The sequence below is a fragment of the Patiria miniata genome, unplaced genomic scaffold (genome assembly GCF_015706575.1).
Source record: "Patiria miniata isolate m_02_andy unplaced genomic scaffold, ASM1570657v1 HiC_scaffold_19, whole genome shotgun sequence".
NCBI lineage: Eukaryota > Metazoa > Echinodermata > Asteroidea > Valvatida > Asterinidae > Patiria > Patiria miniata.
Window position 1 is genome coordinate 9,436,206 of NW_024037057.1, and position 15,766 is coordinate 9,451,971.

Sequence of the window (15,766 nt, forward strand, 5' to 3'; positions counted from 1 at the left end):
TAGTCCACTTTTTATCTAGGGTTTGCGCTGTAATATTAATGTTGAATTGTTTTATAACATCTTCATAATTCAACCTTTGATGCTAAATAAAAAATAGTAAGTAAATTAGTTATGATAAGCATACTGAATATTAGGCTTGGTTTGTAAATTAAGTTTCATGTTTACATATTCCCAAAAGTAACTGTAGGCTTGCACCCCTATTGTTTAATAGTTTATTCCGAAAAAATTAATGAGGTCGGGTACCTAGTTTGAACGTATTCATTTTGTGCACTACAAAACAAATGATTGATAGGGTGCAGACTTTCTTACGTCATTATGGCCCGTCTGTTGACAGAATAGGTTGTTTTTGTACGGAGAAAAACATCGTAAAACGTCTTTTCTGCAAAACGATCGTGAAAACGTCTGAGGCTAATAAGTTTCTCAATCTTCCTAGAAATAAACTGTGGGGACTTGTTTGAAAGGTATTGTGTAATTAAAGTAATTCACTCGACCGATGAACTGAACATGTTGAGACCCGCAAGTGTTACATTGGCTGTTCATATTGACCAGTTGCAGTATGGCATGTATGGGGGCTATATTTGGTGCCTAGTTAATAAATGTTTCATTTAGGCCAAGAGAACATTTTGGATCCAGAATCCAGCAAAATGCGATTTTCTTACTCGTTTTTATGGTTAGTGCCATGCGAATCAATGGTTTTGGGTGTTCACTGTTCATCGCGGTGATTGCCATCTTTATCATGTTTATTTTCAATTCAATTTCATGTTGTGTTTTGTCGTCGTCGTGATTGTAGCTTTACCCCAAAATTACCCCCAAATTGAATGCTAGTTCCCCGGAGGATTCAAAGATGACCTCCGGCAAACTAAGGCCAAATAAAAAAACAAAACATGTTTAGCGTCCTGCCTTTTGAAAAAAAGGAAGCGGGAGGCTCTTCTTTCATGTCTTTGTTTTGTTTTTTTCCTCTCGGAAATGGCTGCCCGACCGGGCTATTTTTCAAGACAGCCGCCAGTTTGTTTTTTGGGGTTTTTTTTAAACGGCCGCCATTGGACTCAGGAAATGACATACCAGCTTTATATGGGCTAGATGCAACAGACAGAGAAGCCGAAATTATGTCACTTTTTAAAAATTTATCATTTTTCGGTAAAACAAAAAGAAAAGGAGGCGGCCTCGAAAAAGGAAGCGGGCGGGGACGCTAAACATGTTGATTTTTTTTATTTGGCCTAACGTCTTAGTAGAAGACTGATTTGGATCCAACTCAAGATATTTGTTCCTTCAGCTGAATATTCACATTATCACGGACGTTTTAAATGTCCAGTCAGATATGGCCAGTACAGGCAGTGAAGTGGCCCAGCCAGTTTCCAGTGAGGGAGTGCAGTCAGGGAATATCGATGCTCTGAAGCAGAACGTAGCGACGGTCGAGGTCCCGCCCTGTGAGAATGGAATGTCAACACCTGAAGCCTCGCCCAGGACAGCAGGAGACGGGGAAGGAGGCTCTGGTGCTATAGGCGGAACACCGACAGGTGAGTTGCAGAATTGTGATTTGAACTCAGACCATGCTTTAATTTCAACATTGAGAAAAACTATTGGTAATTTGGTCCAATATTAACCCTGACCGCCCTGAATCCTTCAAAATCCTCTTTGCCAAAGTGGAGGAATTTGGAGGATTGAGGTTACATGGCAAAAGTGCGTTACTGAATTCGCAGGATGCACTTTGTCAAGGTCTTGGGCCGAACCTTGTGTTGTTTTTGCTCAGCCATGCATAAATATAGGCCTGCATTATGCTTGAAATCCTCCGTACTGCTCCAGGATGTCACTGGCCAAGCCTCAACTGTTTTCTTATCTTTGTATTGTTATGTGTAGTGTATGTTGTTGTTGATTCCGTCTGAGGAAAATCAAATCAAATCAAATCAAATCACTACAACATTGTTCATTCATCAGATACAAGTCCTCGGAGTCAGCCAGCCGAGCAAGCCTACCACGTCAAATGGATCAAATGGCGAGGCAACAACATGCCCATCATCACGCAGAACGAGAACGGTCCCTGCCCACTCATTGCTATTATCAATGTGCTTCTGCTACGGGGAACCGTGCATATTCCTCAGATGGTTGAGATGGTATCAGCCAGTCAGTTGGTTGGGTACCTGGGGGACTGTCTGCTCAACAGAAACCTGGAGGTGGGTTTAGGCTCCGTGCGCCAACAAAAGAGGGCGTCCTTTTACCTAGCAATGACGTCCCATGGGTGGGACATTTAGCTGGTTGACGAACACCGTTCCTTGTGTGTGACGCACGTACACCAGGGGACTTGTACTATGTACACGCAGTGGTACAGCCGCGCGTCGTGGCAAAATTGCAGTCAGGCAAGATGGCGTCGGTGGGTCACCCCCAACTGTACTTTATTTGCCAGTGAGGGGGTATTTGTGAACGGAGCGGATAGACCTTTATCATGCTGCCACCATTTCAGTCATGTTCCCTGTATCCAATAACAGTACTTAATGATAATGTTTTTTTGTGCAAAAGGAACCAGACTATTTTTCTTTCCAGCTTTGTTTTGGTTACGTTGATTTGAATGGGAAGAGAAATCAAGATGGCCGCAACATGATAATGGTCTATAGACCTTACTTTTGTGACATCTGTAGTTTTTTTCCCCCAACCTGGGTCCAATTTCATGGTGTTGCTAACCACAAAAATTTGCTTAGCACAAAAAGTTTGGTTTATAAAAGCAGGTTACCAGCCAAAACTCCGTGTAATGTATATTGCTCATGATTAGTATTCAACTGTTGTTTGCTTGGCACGAAAATCACATGGAGTTTTGGCTGGTAACCTGCTTTTATAAGCCACACTTTTTTTCTGCTAAGCAAATTTTTGTGCTTAGCAGTGCCGTGAAATTGGGCCCAGTATTGTTCATAAACATGCAGCACTAGTATTGTTACAAACAAATCAACTGCGAATGTGCTATGTGTCTTTACAAATGTACAAAATGGACATGCGAATCAGGAGGGTGCTGCTGACGCATGGCTGGTGTGCATTAAAAAAAGTTCTAACTAATGGTGGCGCTCTTTACAGTGAAACTGTGGGCAGCCATTCTGGCAAAATAAAAGAATAACTCACACAGTTTTTATCATAATGTGGTTGTTGTATTACTACTAATATATACATGTTGTAAAGAAACAATGGGAGACTTTTGAGACGTTGGTGGCAGCAAACACACCGATCCTTTTCAATTGTTTACGTCATGTTTAAGCTAAAGCGCGCATGCTCAATGTGACGCAAACAATGGAAAAAGGACCGATATGTTTGCTGCCACCAATGTCTCAAAAGTCTTCCATTGTATCTGCCTCTAAAGAACTGGGTTGTACATTTGTCATTTCGGGCAAAATCTACATGTTGGATTTTGAAATGTTAAGAGATACCTTTCAAAAGAAGCAATTTTCCTAAGGCATAAAAATGGAGGAAAGCCAACGTCCATTCATAATGTTGTCAACTGACTCACCTTTTGTCTGTTTCTTACCCCAGAATGCCTCGGAGGGAGTCCAGCGAAACTACGAGCAGAACATCCACGATGCCATGGAAATAATCACCAAGCTGTCAACGGGTCTAGACGTCAACGTCAAATTCACAGGGTAAGCAACAACTTTGATGTGGGAGATTTAGTCTTGAACCCACGAAAGACTGTGCAATGAATCATTTGGGAGGACTGAGGCTGAATCCAATTTTTACATGGTGGCAATTGGAGGTTTTTGCAGGATTGAGGATGTTTCCTAGCCAAAAGGGCCTAGGGGGTAGGGTTAATACCAATAAGTCCATCCAAACGTAACAGCGCCCGCCTGTTGTATCCATATCTTTCATCAAAACCCACAAATTCCCTTCAAGCCAGGTTTTAAGTATTTTTGAAATTTTTTTAAAAGTTGGAATCCTTGTTTTTATTGTGATCCAGCCTAAGTTTGTTCAATTTTCTTGTCTTTGCACAGGGTCAAAGATTTTGAGTACACCCAAGAGTGTGTCGTCTTTGATCTACTGAACATCTCTCTGTGCCACGGGTGGCTGTACGACCCCCAGAATGATGAGATCGTCTCGGCAGTAGGGACGTACAGCTACAACCAGGTGGTGGAGAAGATCATCGCTAGCAAGAGCTCCAAAGACGAGGATGAACAGCATCAAGGTAGGATTGCGTCTTAACTAGTTGTTTATCTATAAGCCAGTTTGGTTTCCAAAAGCGCATGGCACAGTGCGTCCGCCATACCTGGGGGCCACCATAAGCATTTTGCCGATGATAATCTGGTAACCATCCCAGATATTTCAAAAATATTTCAAAAAAATGTTCCGACAGACTTGTAAAATGGATTTAAGACTTGTGACTTGACTTGGAAAAAACTGACTTGCGACTTGACTTGACAAACAAATTTACTTGACTTGGTTTCAACCCTGGGTTTGGGTACACAGGAGGATTATGGAGGATTTAGAAAGATTCTCAGCAAAAATGCCGAGGAGTTAAGGTTTAAAAATTGGAGCTGTTACAGTCAATTGAAAATCTGTGAATGTAGCAAACTGACCTCTCTTGTTTTCTAGGTCTGGTAGCAGAGCAGTTCTTGGAGAGCACGGCAGCCCAGTTGACGTTCTACGGACTCTGTGAGCTGAACTCTGCCACGGAGGAAGGCGAGCTTTGTGTATTCTTCAGAAACAACCACTTCAGCACGTTAATCAAGCACGATGTAAGTGGAAACCCTTTTTTAAGAGATGGAATTTTGCGAGAGGAAGTAAATAAATTCAGTACTTGATTTTGCCTTTGCGGGCTACTAAGTATTTTATGTGAGGGCTTGTGAGAAAAATTCACAAGCTTACTCAGTGAGACTCGAACCAACGACTTATTAAGCATGTGCAGATGCTTTACCATGTGACCATTGGCATGCATCTGGGCCTAATGGCATGGAGCTTCAAAGGGTGCTGCAGTGCTAAATTAAATCTGTTTTTTGTCTTTTTCTTTTTTAATTTCAGAAGGAATTGTGCGTACTAGTGACGGATCAGGGTTTTCTGACAGAGAGCAGTATTGTCTGGGAGACGCTGAGTAGCGTTGAGGGAGACAGTAGATTCGTCGACGGTGAATTCAACGCTCGGCCACCAACCAATCAGATGGCACCGGTGGTTGCTGCAAATATGTCGCCAGGACAACAGCTTGATGCAGAGTGAGTTGAGAAGGAAAACGCTACATCCATATTACCCCCGTTCATCAGGCCCATAATACCTTCCAAGACCATCTCAGCTCTCTGTAGAGTATGGGCTCCGTGCCCCAGCAAAACATGGCACTTATTTAACACCGAGAGTCCCGTGGACGGGGCACACTGTGTGCGCCTACTGGTTGACGCGTCTTTGCGTAAGCATCAGGCATCGTCGGTAATGCGTTCAAATATCAGCCTAAGTGGTCTCCCCAACTGGTCTCTCCCAACTCTCCCTTTCTTACCGTTGAGGGGGTACTTGTGCCCGGACCCCATACAGCTCCATGCTGTCATTTCGGCACTAAGCAGCAAAAATCAATCACAATAACCATCTCTGCCCTCACAGGTACCCATTTACTCCTGGGTGGGGAGAAGCAATGAGTGAGAAAGTGCCTTGCCCAAGGGCACACACACCACAACCCCAGGCTGGACTCGAACCCACAATCTGCAGAATACCCACAGATGTTTAGATTGATGCTCTAGACAATAGCACTCGACATATTGAACAAAAACTTACTCTTCTTTGTTGCCCTGTGTTTGGTTTCAGTTACCTGGTAGCGCTGTCTCTTCAGGAGGACCAGCAGCAGGAAGACTTATCCCAGGCTACTGGACTCAGTCAGATACAGGAACAAGATACGCACTCTAAAGCCATGGCCGCACTCTCAGAGTAAGTCCAAGACATCTGCAAGTCACATTTGGTAGAAATAATAATAATAATAATACCGGAGTCTTATATAGCACACGTATCTACCAACAGTTAGGTACTCAAGGCGCTGGAAATTATGTCTATTTTTAGAGACGGGTAAGTGAAGTTTATGAGAAATAGGAGACCCACTATGTAGCACCTTTATAAAGGGTATACAAGGTGCTGTGGCGCATATTGCAGCCACTGCCAGATACACCGGGGCAAACCCCTTCTCTTAGTGACAATGTTACTGGCTTCTTTAACGTGCATTACGGCTTTACGTCCCATCCGAAGGACAAGCAATAATGGTAAAGCACCTTGCTCAAGAGCATAAGCCCCATGTTCCCACTGTCAGAATTCGAACCCATGTACCAAGGCACACAATTCAAACACCGTAACCATTGGACCACAGCCCCCCCACTAAACATCAGGAGCCACAGTACAGTTTAAATTTTAAACTATTCATAAGATGAACTTGTGTCGGGGTGATGTAAATCAATATTAGGTTCTGCCACTTACTGACAAAAACACTGTATACTCAGCGTGTTACCTCCCGAGCGAAAGTTGGAAAAAAATCACTCGGGTGGGACTCGAACCGACGACCTCCTGCTTTCTAAATTGTTGACGTTCTGTTTACCTTTTTAGTCATGAGCTGGCGTTACAACTCCAGGAACAGGAAGACCTCAGACTTGCCCAGGACCTCGCCCAAGAAGATCAACAGGCTCAGCAACAAGCCCCGCCCCAAGGTGCTCAGGCCGCCGCCCATCCCCAACCAGCCCCTGCACAGTCTAATAACAGTCATAAGGTAAGGATTTGCATATTCATGAGTGGATCTGCTCAAGAAAAGGCCAAATATTAAGCATTATTGTGTCATCTAAACAAAGTTTTGGCAGACACTTAACCAGTCTTAAATTCTGTATGACCGTATGTATATTAAAGTTTCGGTTCAGTTTTTGAAACAAAAATTGTCTAACTTCTACATGCTTCCATGGATTTCGATGAAACTTGGATGCAGTGACCCTTGGGTTGGAAGACACAATTCTTCATCAGGGTCAAAGGTCATGTAGGGGTCATTGAAGGTCATTGTTCAAATATGCTTCAAATGTTTCTCTGTCTGCAGAATTTGATGGATTTTAATGTAACTTGGATGGAGTGATCCTTAGGTGAGGTTCATCACAAGTCTTCCAAAATTGGAGGTCAAAGGTCATCTAGGGGTCATTTGAGGTCGTCGTTTAAAAATGCACACAATTTGACTTTTTTGAAGAACACAAAATATATAGGGATCGACCACGGAGAAAGGCGATACATATGATCAGCGAATCACTTGTTATTGGTTATTGGTTGAGTCAGCCAAAATGCCCCCCTGCGTTCCCCAGGTTCCTGTAAGAAACAAACCAAGATGTTGTGTCTCAGGACTATTTTTGTAACTTCAGGAGTTTTTCCCTTAAATATTTTACAATTTTTGGACTGATTTTTTTTTTTCTAACAGGAAAGGTCCTGCACGATATTGTGAGGAGTGCTTCCTATAGTTAGTATAGCTGTCCTTTCCTTCAACGATAACCAGCCTGGATTGATGTCTGGAGCTACTGTATAAGCTGTGCCGACTGACGATATGCTTGGAATTTAACGACCTCGCATCTTTTGAGGAGGAAATCACGATAAAGTTTGCCAGAACTGCCAGAAGTCGTCTCATTGCAGAAAACTTGCCTTACCTGTGAGAGGTATACTGTCTCCGTGTAACAGGTGTATGCGATTCTATATCGGAACTTTTTTTTTTTTTTTTTTTTCCAGGAAAGCAACTAAGCAAATTAGCTTAGCATGTTGCGACCGAGTGAAGCAATACCAGCCAAGAAAAGCATATGTAATATGTGATGGTTGGGCTGGTAACCAGTCAGTAAGCGAGAATATGGCTCAGCGAATGTTCTTGGATGCTTATATCACTGCAAGATTAGTCAAAGGACTACTTTATCAGGTACCAATCCTATGTAATACCATGCAAAGAAAATTGGTCTGGTACCTCAACTCACTGCGCATATGATGCTGATACATGTATATACCAGCTTGAAATAGCACCTGCCTGATATGATGTGCAAAATGAGATCGAACTGGGCACAGTGCGTAGTGGAGAAAAATGCAAAAAACTGAGTGGGGATGAGTTTTTGCAATTTTCAGATTTATTCACATTTTGTAATCTTTGATATGTCTAGTACACGAAGATGTAGAATAAAATATGTGAAATAAAAGTGTTTTTAAGGAAAAACAACTGGCAGCTTTCATCATGATGAATACAAAATCCAAATTTTAATGGCCTTTTTGTCAGTATTTTACTTTTTTGACATGTCGATAAACGCAAACTTTAAACAGCCATAACTTATCAATGGAACGTCCTATGGAAGTGCAACAAACAGTATTGTAAAGAGAATTTGATTGTCTTTCCGCAAACGTTCATTTTGACCTCTGCCCAGTTCTGTCTCATTTGCCCGAACATCTCAGCGTCAATTGCATTTTGTTTAAATTTTGTGAATTTAAGGCCATTTCATTATTTCCTTAGTCCCAGTGTATAAAGTGTCTGCTTCCCAAACACTATCAACCCAAAATGTAAGCATGTCACCTGAATTTCATAATCAACATATTGACGCTTCATGTACTAGGAAATACCTAGTAACTGATTGGTCAGTAGTTTTTTGAAATTCTAATGGTATGATTATTCATATATGACCACTATTGTTTATATTTTTTATCACAACATAAATTGTTGTGTGCCTGGCAGAAAGACATATGCCCATACACCCTTATGCGGGGAACGCGTAATCACCAAAATGTTCCCAGCAAAAGGGCATATGCAGGAAACTGCCTCTATTTTAGGGAAATTTAAACAGTTTCGTTGGAAATTAACACAAGTTGATCCAAAAATTATGATTTCGACGTGTGACAAATGTAAAATTTGTACAATTTATGATACACGTGGGAGAACATTGGTTCATAATACGCTTACATTGGAACCTTTCAATGCAATTTTCTTGAAAGTGATTTTCGCGTCAGAACGCTCACATGCCCTTCTACCGGGCACCTGACGAAATACGTATTACGATTGTTTATTTTTTTTACCACAACATAAGTATGTATTGGCAAATCTAACCAAGGTCATAAATATAATCTTGTTTTGGTTTTGTGAGGTCTTAAGTTGTCACTTCTTGCTGTGTGGGGTAAATGCAATACAAAGGGGGGAGACCTTCACATTCCCTGCGTACACTGTAAATATTTGTCAATAGGTGCGCTGGTGGAGGTGCCAGTATGGGTCAACATCTAAGGCCAACAAAAAAAAGTCTCCTGTTTCTGGTATGGAGCTTGCCCAAAAAGTGGTGCGGCGACGTGGCTTTTATTTTTATTTTTTACCTGACTTTTTTTGCTTCAAATGGTCGGCTGATGACTGCAAATGGTGCCCGACTAAACTTAGTGCAAATATATGGGAGTCCAGAGAGGCCACATAAAGCTTATTCTCGATCATAACCCCATCTAAAAACACGTTAAAATTGTGCAGCAGCAGGATTCCAGTCAAACCAGTGAGTTTGGCGGTTTTGAGACATCATCTTTCATTGAAAAAAAAACTGTTTCATTTTTTTTGGCCTAAATGAGACTAATTTTCAAATGAACCACAGGAAAACTGACTAGGTGAATTATAACAATTGAAAAGTTGAACAAAGATATTGACTGGAGCGGGGCTTGAACCTGCGACCTCCGGATAACCCTTCCGGTGCTCTACCAACTGAGCTATCCAGCCCAATGTTGGCGGTTCCCCAATTAGTCAATATCGCTGTTCAAGGGGCGCTAGTCAGAAGTGTATCGCGATGTTGGGCGTGATCCCTGGCTGTATGGCACACTGGTTTACGGCTTCTGACTAGCGCCCTTGCCTTAAACTAAGACATTGACACAAATGGGGAACCACCAAAAGGGCTGGATAGCTCAGTTGGTAGAGCACCGGAACGGTTATCCGGAGGTCGCAGGTTCAAACCCCACTCTGGTCAATTTCTTCGTTCAACTTTTTAATTGAGACTAATTTTGAGAGAAATTATTCAAAGTGGCAAAACAGTCAATAAATTTTGTTTGAAGAATGCATGGCAATAGACTTCTCTATAAGTAAGCTTAAAAAGTCTTCTTACGTACTACATGCTGATATTTCTGAGTTTTCGTTGGTGTCCCAAATTATTTTGCATACAGGGTAATTAATTTCGCTTGCTAAGCACAAATCATGATGCTAAGAACCAATCAGTAAGCAATACAAATTATACGACAGTTGTCATGGTAACTTTTTGTTGCTAAGCAGGTATTTTCTGTGCTTGGCAAAAGTTTTTAAAAAACTATTTCATTTTTTTGCAATTATCAAGCGAGAAAACAGAAAGAGTGCCTTTAAGTGATGAAAGGATCGACGTGAGTTTTTTTTAAAGAATATTTCTTTTGTTTTGTGCCAAGCAATGTCTACCCATTATTTTGCTACCATCTTCCAGCATCTGTACAAAACTGTTTGTCATTTTGTCATACTACTGAAGTTTAAGTTTCATTTTGTAATTGTTTTTATTTCTTTTGACTGCAATAGTTTGCCCACTTTTACACCTTTTTTCCTTCTTTGTTTAAATGTTGTTAAATATTGAATTCTGTTGTTAAATGTTAAATTTGATGCGCCCTCTGTTGTTTGAACTTGGTCAATAGCATTGGCAGTCAATAATTGCAACCATCCGCTCATGTTTAGAATTATGGTTATCATCAAAAATTATAATTCACTGTGGTTTTGAGTTTTGCCTTGAAATCTATGCCTTATTAACCTGAGGTAACGGTTTCAAAATGCCTTTGTTAGTACATAATGTTGATGCTTGTTGGTTATTTATGAAATTTTACTAAAAATTGTAAAATAATTTTGTTTGAAATTCTAGTCCAGGACTTTGTCACTTGTTTCCCCGTCGGCTAAGCTATATTCACAAGCCATATTTATATTTATTAATTTGACTCACAATTTAATATATTTGCATGATGCATATCCTCTGTTAAACAGACTGATTCACTTTGTAGAAAATTAATCAGTTCTTAAGACCATAAATTTATTTCAGGTGAGATATTTAAGCCATCAACCATCTTTTTTTTAAAAATACATCAAGAAATTTGTAAAAAATTTATCCTGTGCTTTCTAATGGCTTTGCTCATTTACATATTCATTAGATGCTAATCAGGTCAGCCATAATGACCAATCACATTTCGGTAGAGAGGCGTGTTCTGAATAATTTATTTGGACAGAAACATGCAACAGAATGATTTATTCACATTTTGAAAATGTAATCATATTTTGAAAATCCACACAAATTATAGTTCTTATTCCTTTAACCTGTACAGTTTCAAGGTTTTGAATTCAGAGGTGCTGAGAAAGAGCATCAAGACCATAACCAATCACAACCTTCATATCAAGTCACATGGTAACACTCAACCAATCATGTTCCTGATTAAACCTTTTTAAAACCTGTATAATATTTGTGTCATTTTTTGGGACTGTGAATGGACTTCCGAAGGAATTAGGATTACATCTGCAAATTAAACGAATTTCGAAAACTGAGATTAGGAAAAGTGCTATGAATTCCAAATACAGATTTGTAGTTGCTTGAGAATGAATTTTCATGATTTGTGCCAGTATTTTCTTTAACAATTTTTGTTTGTTTTTTTGTTTGTTTTTTTAACAATGGCTGTCCCAATGCTGCGGGCATGACTGAGCTTTTCTGTCATTATAGTCAGGTGCCTGGATTCGTGTACTACACCATCTGTGACTAATGCCTACAGGTACCAAACAGTTTGGGGCCTAAATATGGAACGTTATTGTACAGATATTTTCAAAAATGTACTTGGCCCTATAGAATCCAACAACGTCAAACAAAATCCTCGGCGATTCGAACATTTACTCAAAACATTTAGGATTTGCAATCAATCTGTGTGTTATATTTTTGTTTTGGTAAAACAATGTACAACTTAAGATCCTATCACAAATAAGGAATACAATTATCCAAAAATATATCATTTAAGATCCAGAAGAGACATGATCAAAAGGTGGGCGTGGAATTCGAAAGATGAAAGGCGAATTGTCATTGTAATGTTGTGTATCATTTGTGTAGTAATATATAAATAATATGGAAGCACCGCCAAAGCAGTGCCATTGTTAATAAAGTCTTGGCCTTAAAAGGGCACTTACCAAAATGGATATTTGTTTTGTATTCATTCAGTTTGTGGTGTTACATTCCTCGTTAATTTAAATATAGAAAATGGGGTTGTCATGTAGTTTAGGACACCAGTGTTTTTTACAAGCTCCGTTCAGAAATAAGACCCTGCCCTCTTTCCACAAAATTAAGCTAGCTGATATTCAATACGGTTAGTAATAGACGATTCCAAACATATAAAGTGACTTTTCCTGCTTGTATCATATCCAAATGTTAAGGTATTAAGTCCCAAAATATAACATTGTCTTTTCGTTAGGTCCTAAACAATACGATGACCGGGACGAGTCTTTGGATTTTTTTTTATCTCAATTGTTTATTTTCTGTAATTGAAGAAAAAAGGGGTGCAAATTTCTCTTCGGGGTAATTTTCATGCTTGGTACTCTCTCTCCCTTTGTGGGTTCAAATGTTGGTTGATCAAAACGCCCGAGTATTCTTTGGATACCCGGCGTAGCGTTTTATATCAAACACTCGTACCGCGCCGCCGGACCGCCAAAAAAAGTTTTCTTTCGTCAAAATCAGACTCGTGTGTTCTTAAGATTCACTCAAAAACTATAAAGAACTGAAGCTAGAAATCCGTCTTTGAGATGTGCAATTGTTCCGGAAAAGAAGTATTTTTTTTTCAACCATCGCGTTTTTAACCTTACAGATTGGAGTAGTCGTGTATATTATTAGGAGTTAGGGCCCCGTTCCCCATACTACATAACGAAAACACATTTTTATGTTTAGAGTTTTAGCTAAACATTTGGCTAAGATACAAGCAGAAAAGTCACCTTATAGTTTTGGAATCATCTAAATAGTTCGCTAAGCTAGCTTAATTTTTAGGAAAGAGGGCAGATAAAGTTTTGATTACGAGGGAAATTATGGGGTAAAACAGTGACTAAGACGTAATGGTGGAAACTTCTCCAAAACACACGTCTCTGAGTCTGAGTGCTAAAAAAAACGCCTAAGAAAGTCACATTTTTTTCAAAAGTACTTAATAATTACACACAAAAAACATGAGTTGCTCTTGAGAAAAACAGACTGCTTGAGGCTGCAAAAGTCATGTTGGAATTGACCGTACTCATTTGCAAAAGTCATTTTGAACGGAATTTGTAAAAAAAAAAAAATGGAGGTGTCCTAAACTACACGACCACGCATTAGCCTATCGATTGGAAAGTACAAGTGTTAACGATGTCGACAACGATGTTTCAATAACCAAAATTTCACTCACCTTTTCAGAATAATGGTGTTGACATTATTTTCACGAAGTATCTCCCTTTTTGAATTCGTCCCACTTCCTTTTGAAAAACATGTGTAGTTCCCTGGTGGATTACAAAAACAAATTCACCGCGTTTTTTCGACACGTGCTCTTACGCCTCAGAAACCTCCATTTTCAAAAAGTGGTTATCGATTAGTTGCACCGAGAATCGAAATAAGCAACAAACGATTTATCAATTAATCGAATAATCACAGTAGGTCTATTCTCTTTATAAATATCTTCTATTTTGCATCTGTTTTGCGGACTTATTTAATTTTCCCTTTTTCAGATTTTGCTGTCAGATTATATGCAGTTATATGCAGGACAGACTGATAATTAATTTTACAATAGCAATTTGTGGGGTTACTTAAAACAACTGACAATTCGACAAGGAAAAAACTAAAAACTCCATTATGTAAATTGACAAACTGTACATTTTTTTAATAAATAAGCTTTGGCAACCTGCCAGGTTTAACAATCACTGTATTTCTTCAAAAAGGGGGAAATATTTATGATTGTACAATAATACTGACTTTTTTAAATCAAGGAATTCCAGTGGTTTAAATGTAAAACAAAAATGGGATGAAATTTAGTTGTTGTTTGAAACAAAAATTGAGAGGGGTGCTGAAGTTAGATGTAAAGTCACAAATTTCCCCATTACGAGTTTTCCACAATCTTCAAACTCATCTTTTAAATTCAAAAAGTCTGGAGGGAAAAACACTTTTAGGAGTTTATATTGTATCTTTTGATTCCATAGTTAGCATTTGCAATATTTATTGTAAGAAGCCAGTTTATTATAAGTTGTGACCATAGAGCTATATTAAATTACTATAGCTCTATGGTTGTGACCCTCTATTACAGCGAGTAAACGTCTTACCCCCTCCCCCCTCCCTGTCTAAAGAAACCCCCACATAATCCCGCTATTCTCTGGTGCCATTGTTTCGTGATACATTTGGTCCGAGATCTGTCAGCCTATCCAACAAAGAACAACCCACAACTAGCCTCAGATGTTTTGAAGAAAAACAGACCAAAATACAGAGGGTAGTACATGTAGTAATCGAAAGGCCTGAGAGTAAACAGTGATGGACAATTTTGTTACAAATTTGGGAGTTAATGCGAATCAGAGTCACATTACCCCCAAATTAGCACTCGTGTGGGACGCCTCAATTTTAAGATGTAACAAAGAGGTGGTTAAGTTGAACACTGGCTACCGCAATGTTGCAGCCATAACTGAGGTGTCCCACGCATATAGTATACTGTATGGTAAACTTATGGACAAATCTGGGCAGGTGATTACTGAAGACTCATGGGGGCCCCCTTCAATGGAGAAACCATTGTGCTAGCTATTGTACAAAGCAGCTGCCCCATGACACATTATCTGAACAATAGCTAGCACAAAGCTTTCACCATTGAAGGAGGCCACCATGATAGAATTAATAGCATGGCTTGATTGGTCTATATTTGAAAAATGTCACTAATACTACCCTCGATCACTACTTAAGTGTAAATATCTTCATTCCAGTGTGCACGCATTTTTTTTTTTTTTTGCAGCATACATCGTATTTTAACCAATCACATCACGCACCCTAACATGAATATTTATCACTCTGTGTGGATGAAAGACACTTAGGTTCTCGTAGTGTTTCCCTTCAATTAAACTTATCCCAACCAACAAAAAAATTTGATGAAAACGAGCATGGGCGATCCATAGTTCACTCCACTAGCCACTAGGCCACTGTGGCAGCTCAACGAAAGCCGTTCTTTGAAATGCTTTAATGTACATGCATGGCTGAGTGATAGCAATGGTGTGACGTCATTGTTATTTTCTTATGAATAAACATCAAACTAGCTGAACAATCATGATTCATTGACGATGTGTGCTGCAAATAAAAACACCACTCCTGTGCAACCTTAGATTTACCCTACTTATTTTATAGAAAAACTCAAAATCATTTCAGTTGTAAGTTTTACATAGATATACAAGCTGTTAGGGCTGTCCAGTTTCGAATAATTTAGTATTTGGTTATTCGAAACTGCACTTGACCGAATATTCGAATATTTGAAACTCGCTGATCAAGTTTTACACACGCCAGCTGCAGCTGTCTTCCTCGCTGGTCAAACATTGCATACAAAGCGCGCTGGTAAAAATTTGAATGCTGCGATGGATATTATGGGCCACTGTAGTGTTTTGCAATAATTACTGTATAACTGTCAAGAGACTTCACCCAGTTAAAAGATTCGGACCAATAAATAGTCGTCGACAATTCACAAAACAGTTACCCTCAACACAAAAGTAGCATCTGACAACAAAAAACGCAACATTACGATTGAAATAACATCACAGTCGTGTGCGCACGTGCATAGTTGTTTCGTTTTGAATATTCAA

General features: G+C 39.6%; 1 protein-coding gene across 1 annotated transcript; it reads left to right on the forward strand.

The window, feature by feature from the left end:
- The first annotated feature begins 269 nt into the window (after window positions 1–269).
- Window positions 270–9,284, forward strand: LOC119725689 (ubiquitin carboxyl-terminal hydrolase MINDY-2-like). Its single transcript, XM_038197214.1, has 10 exons — window positions 270–461; window positions 1,313–1,517; window positions 1,936–2,171; window positions 3,511–3,617; window positions 3,966–4,156; window positions 4,564–4,706; window positions 4,990–5,177; window positions 5,755–5,874; window positions 6,538–6,697; window positions 7,382–9,284. The coding sequence occupies exons 2-10, from the start codon at window positions 1,319–1,321 to the stop codon at window positions 7,403–7,405; spliced, it is 1,368 nt and encodes a 455-aa protein (XP_038053142.1). The 5' UTR covers window positions 270–461; window positions 1,313–1,318; the 3' UTR covers window positions 7,406–9,284.
- The last annotated feature ends 6,482 nt before the right edge of the window (window positions 9,285–15,766 follow it).

Excerpts from the sequence above, each read along its gene's own strand:
- LOC119725689 (XM_038197214.1), top strand. The coding sequence starts at position 1,319 with ATGGCCAGTACAGGCAGTGAAGTGGCCCAGCCAGTTTCCAGTGAGGGA. Across the intron at positions 1,518-1,935 it reads TATAGGCGGAACACCGACAG|ATACAAGTCCTCGGAGTCAG; the intron begins GTGAGTTGCAGA and ends TTCATTCATCAG. Across the intron at positions 3,618-3,965 it reads GTCAACGTCAAATTCACAGG|GGTCAAAGATTTTGAGTACA; the intron begins GTAAGCAACAAC and ends GTCTTTGCACAG.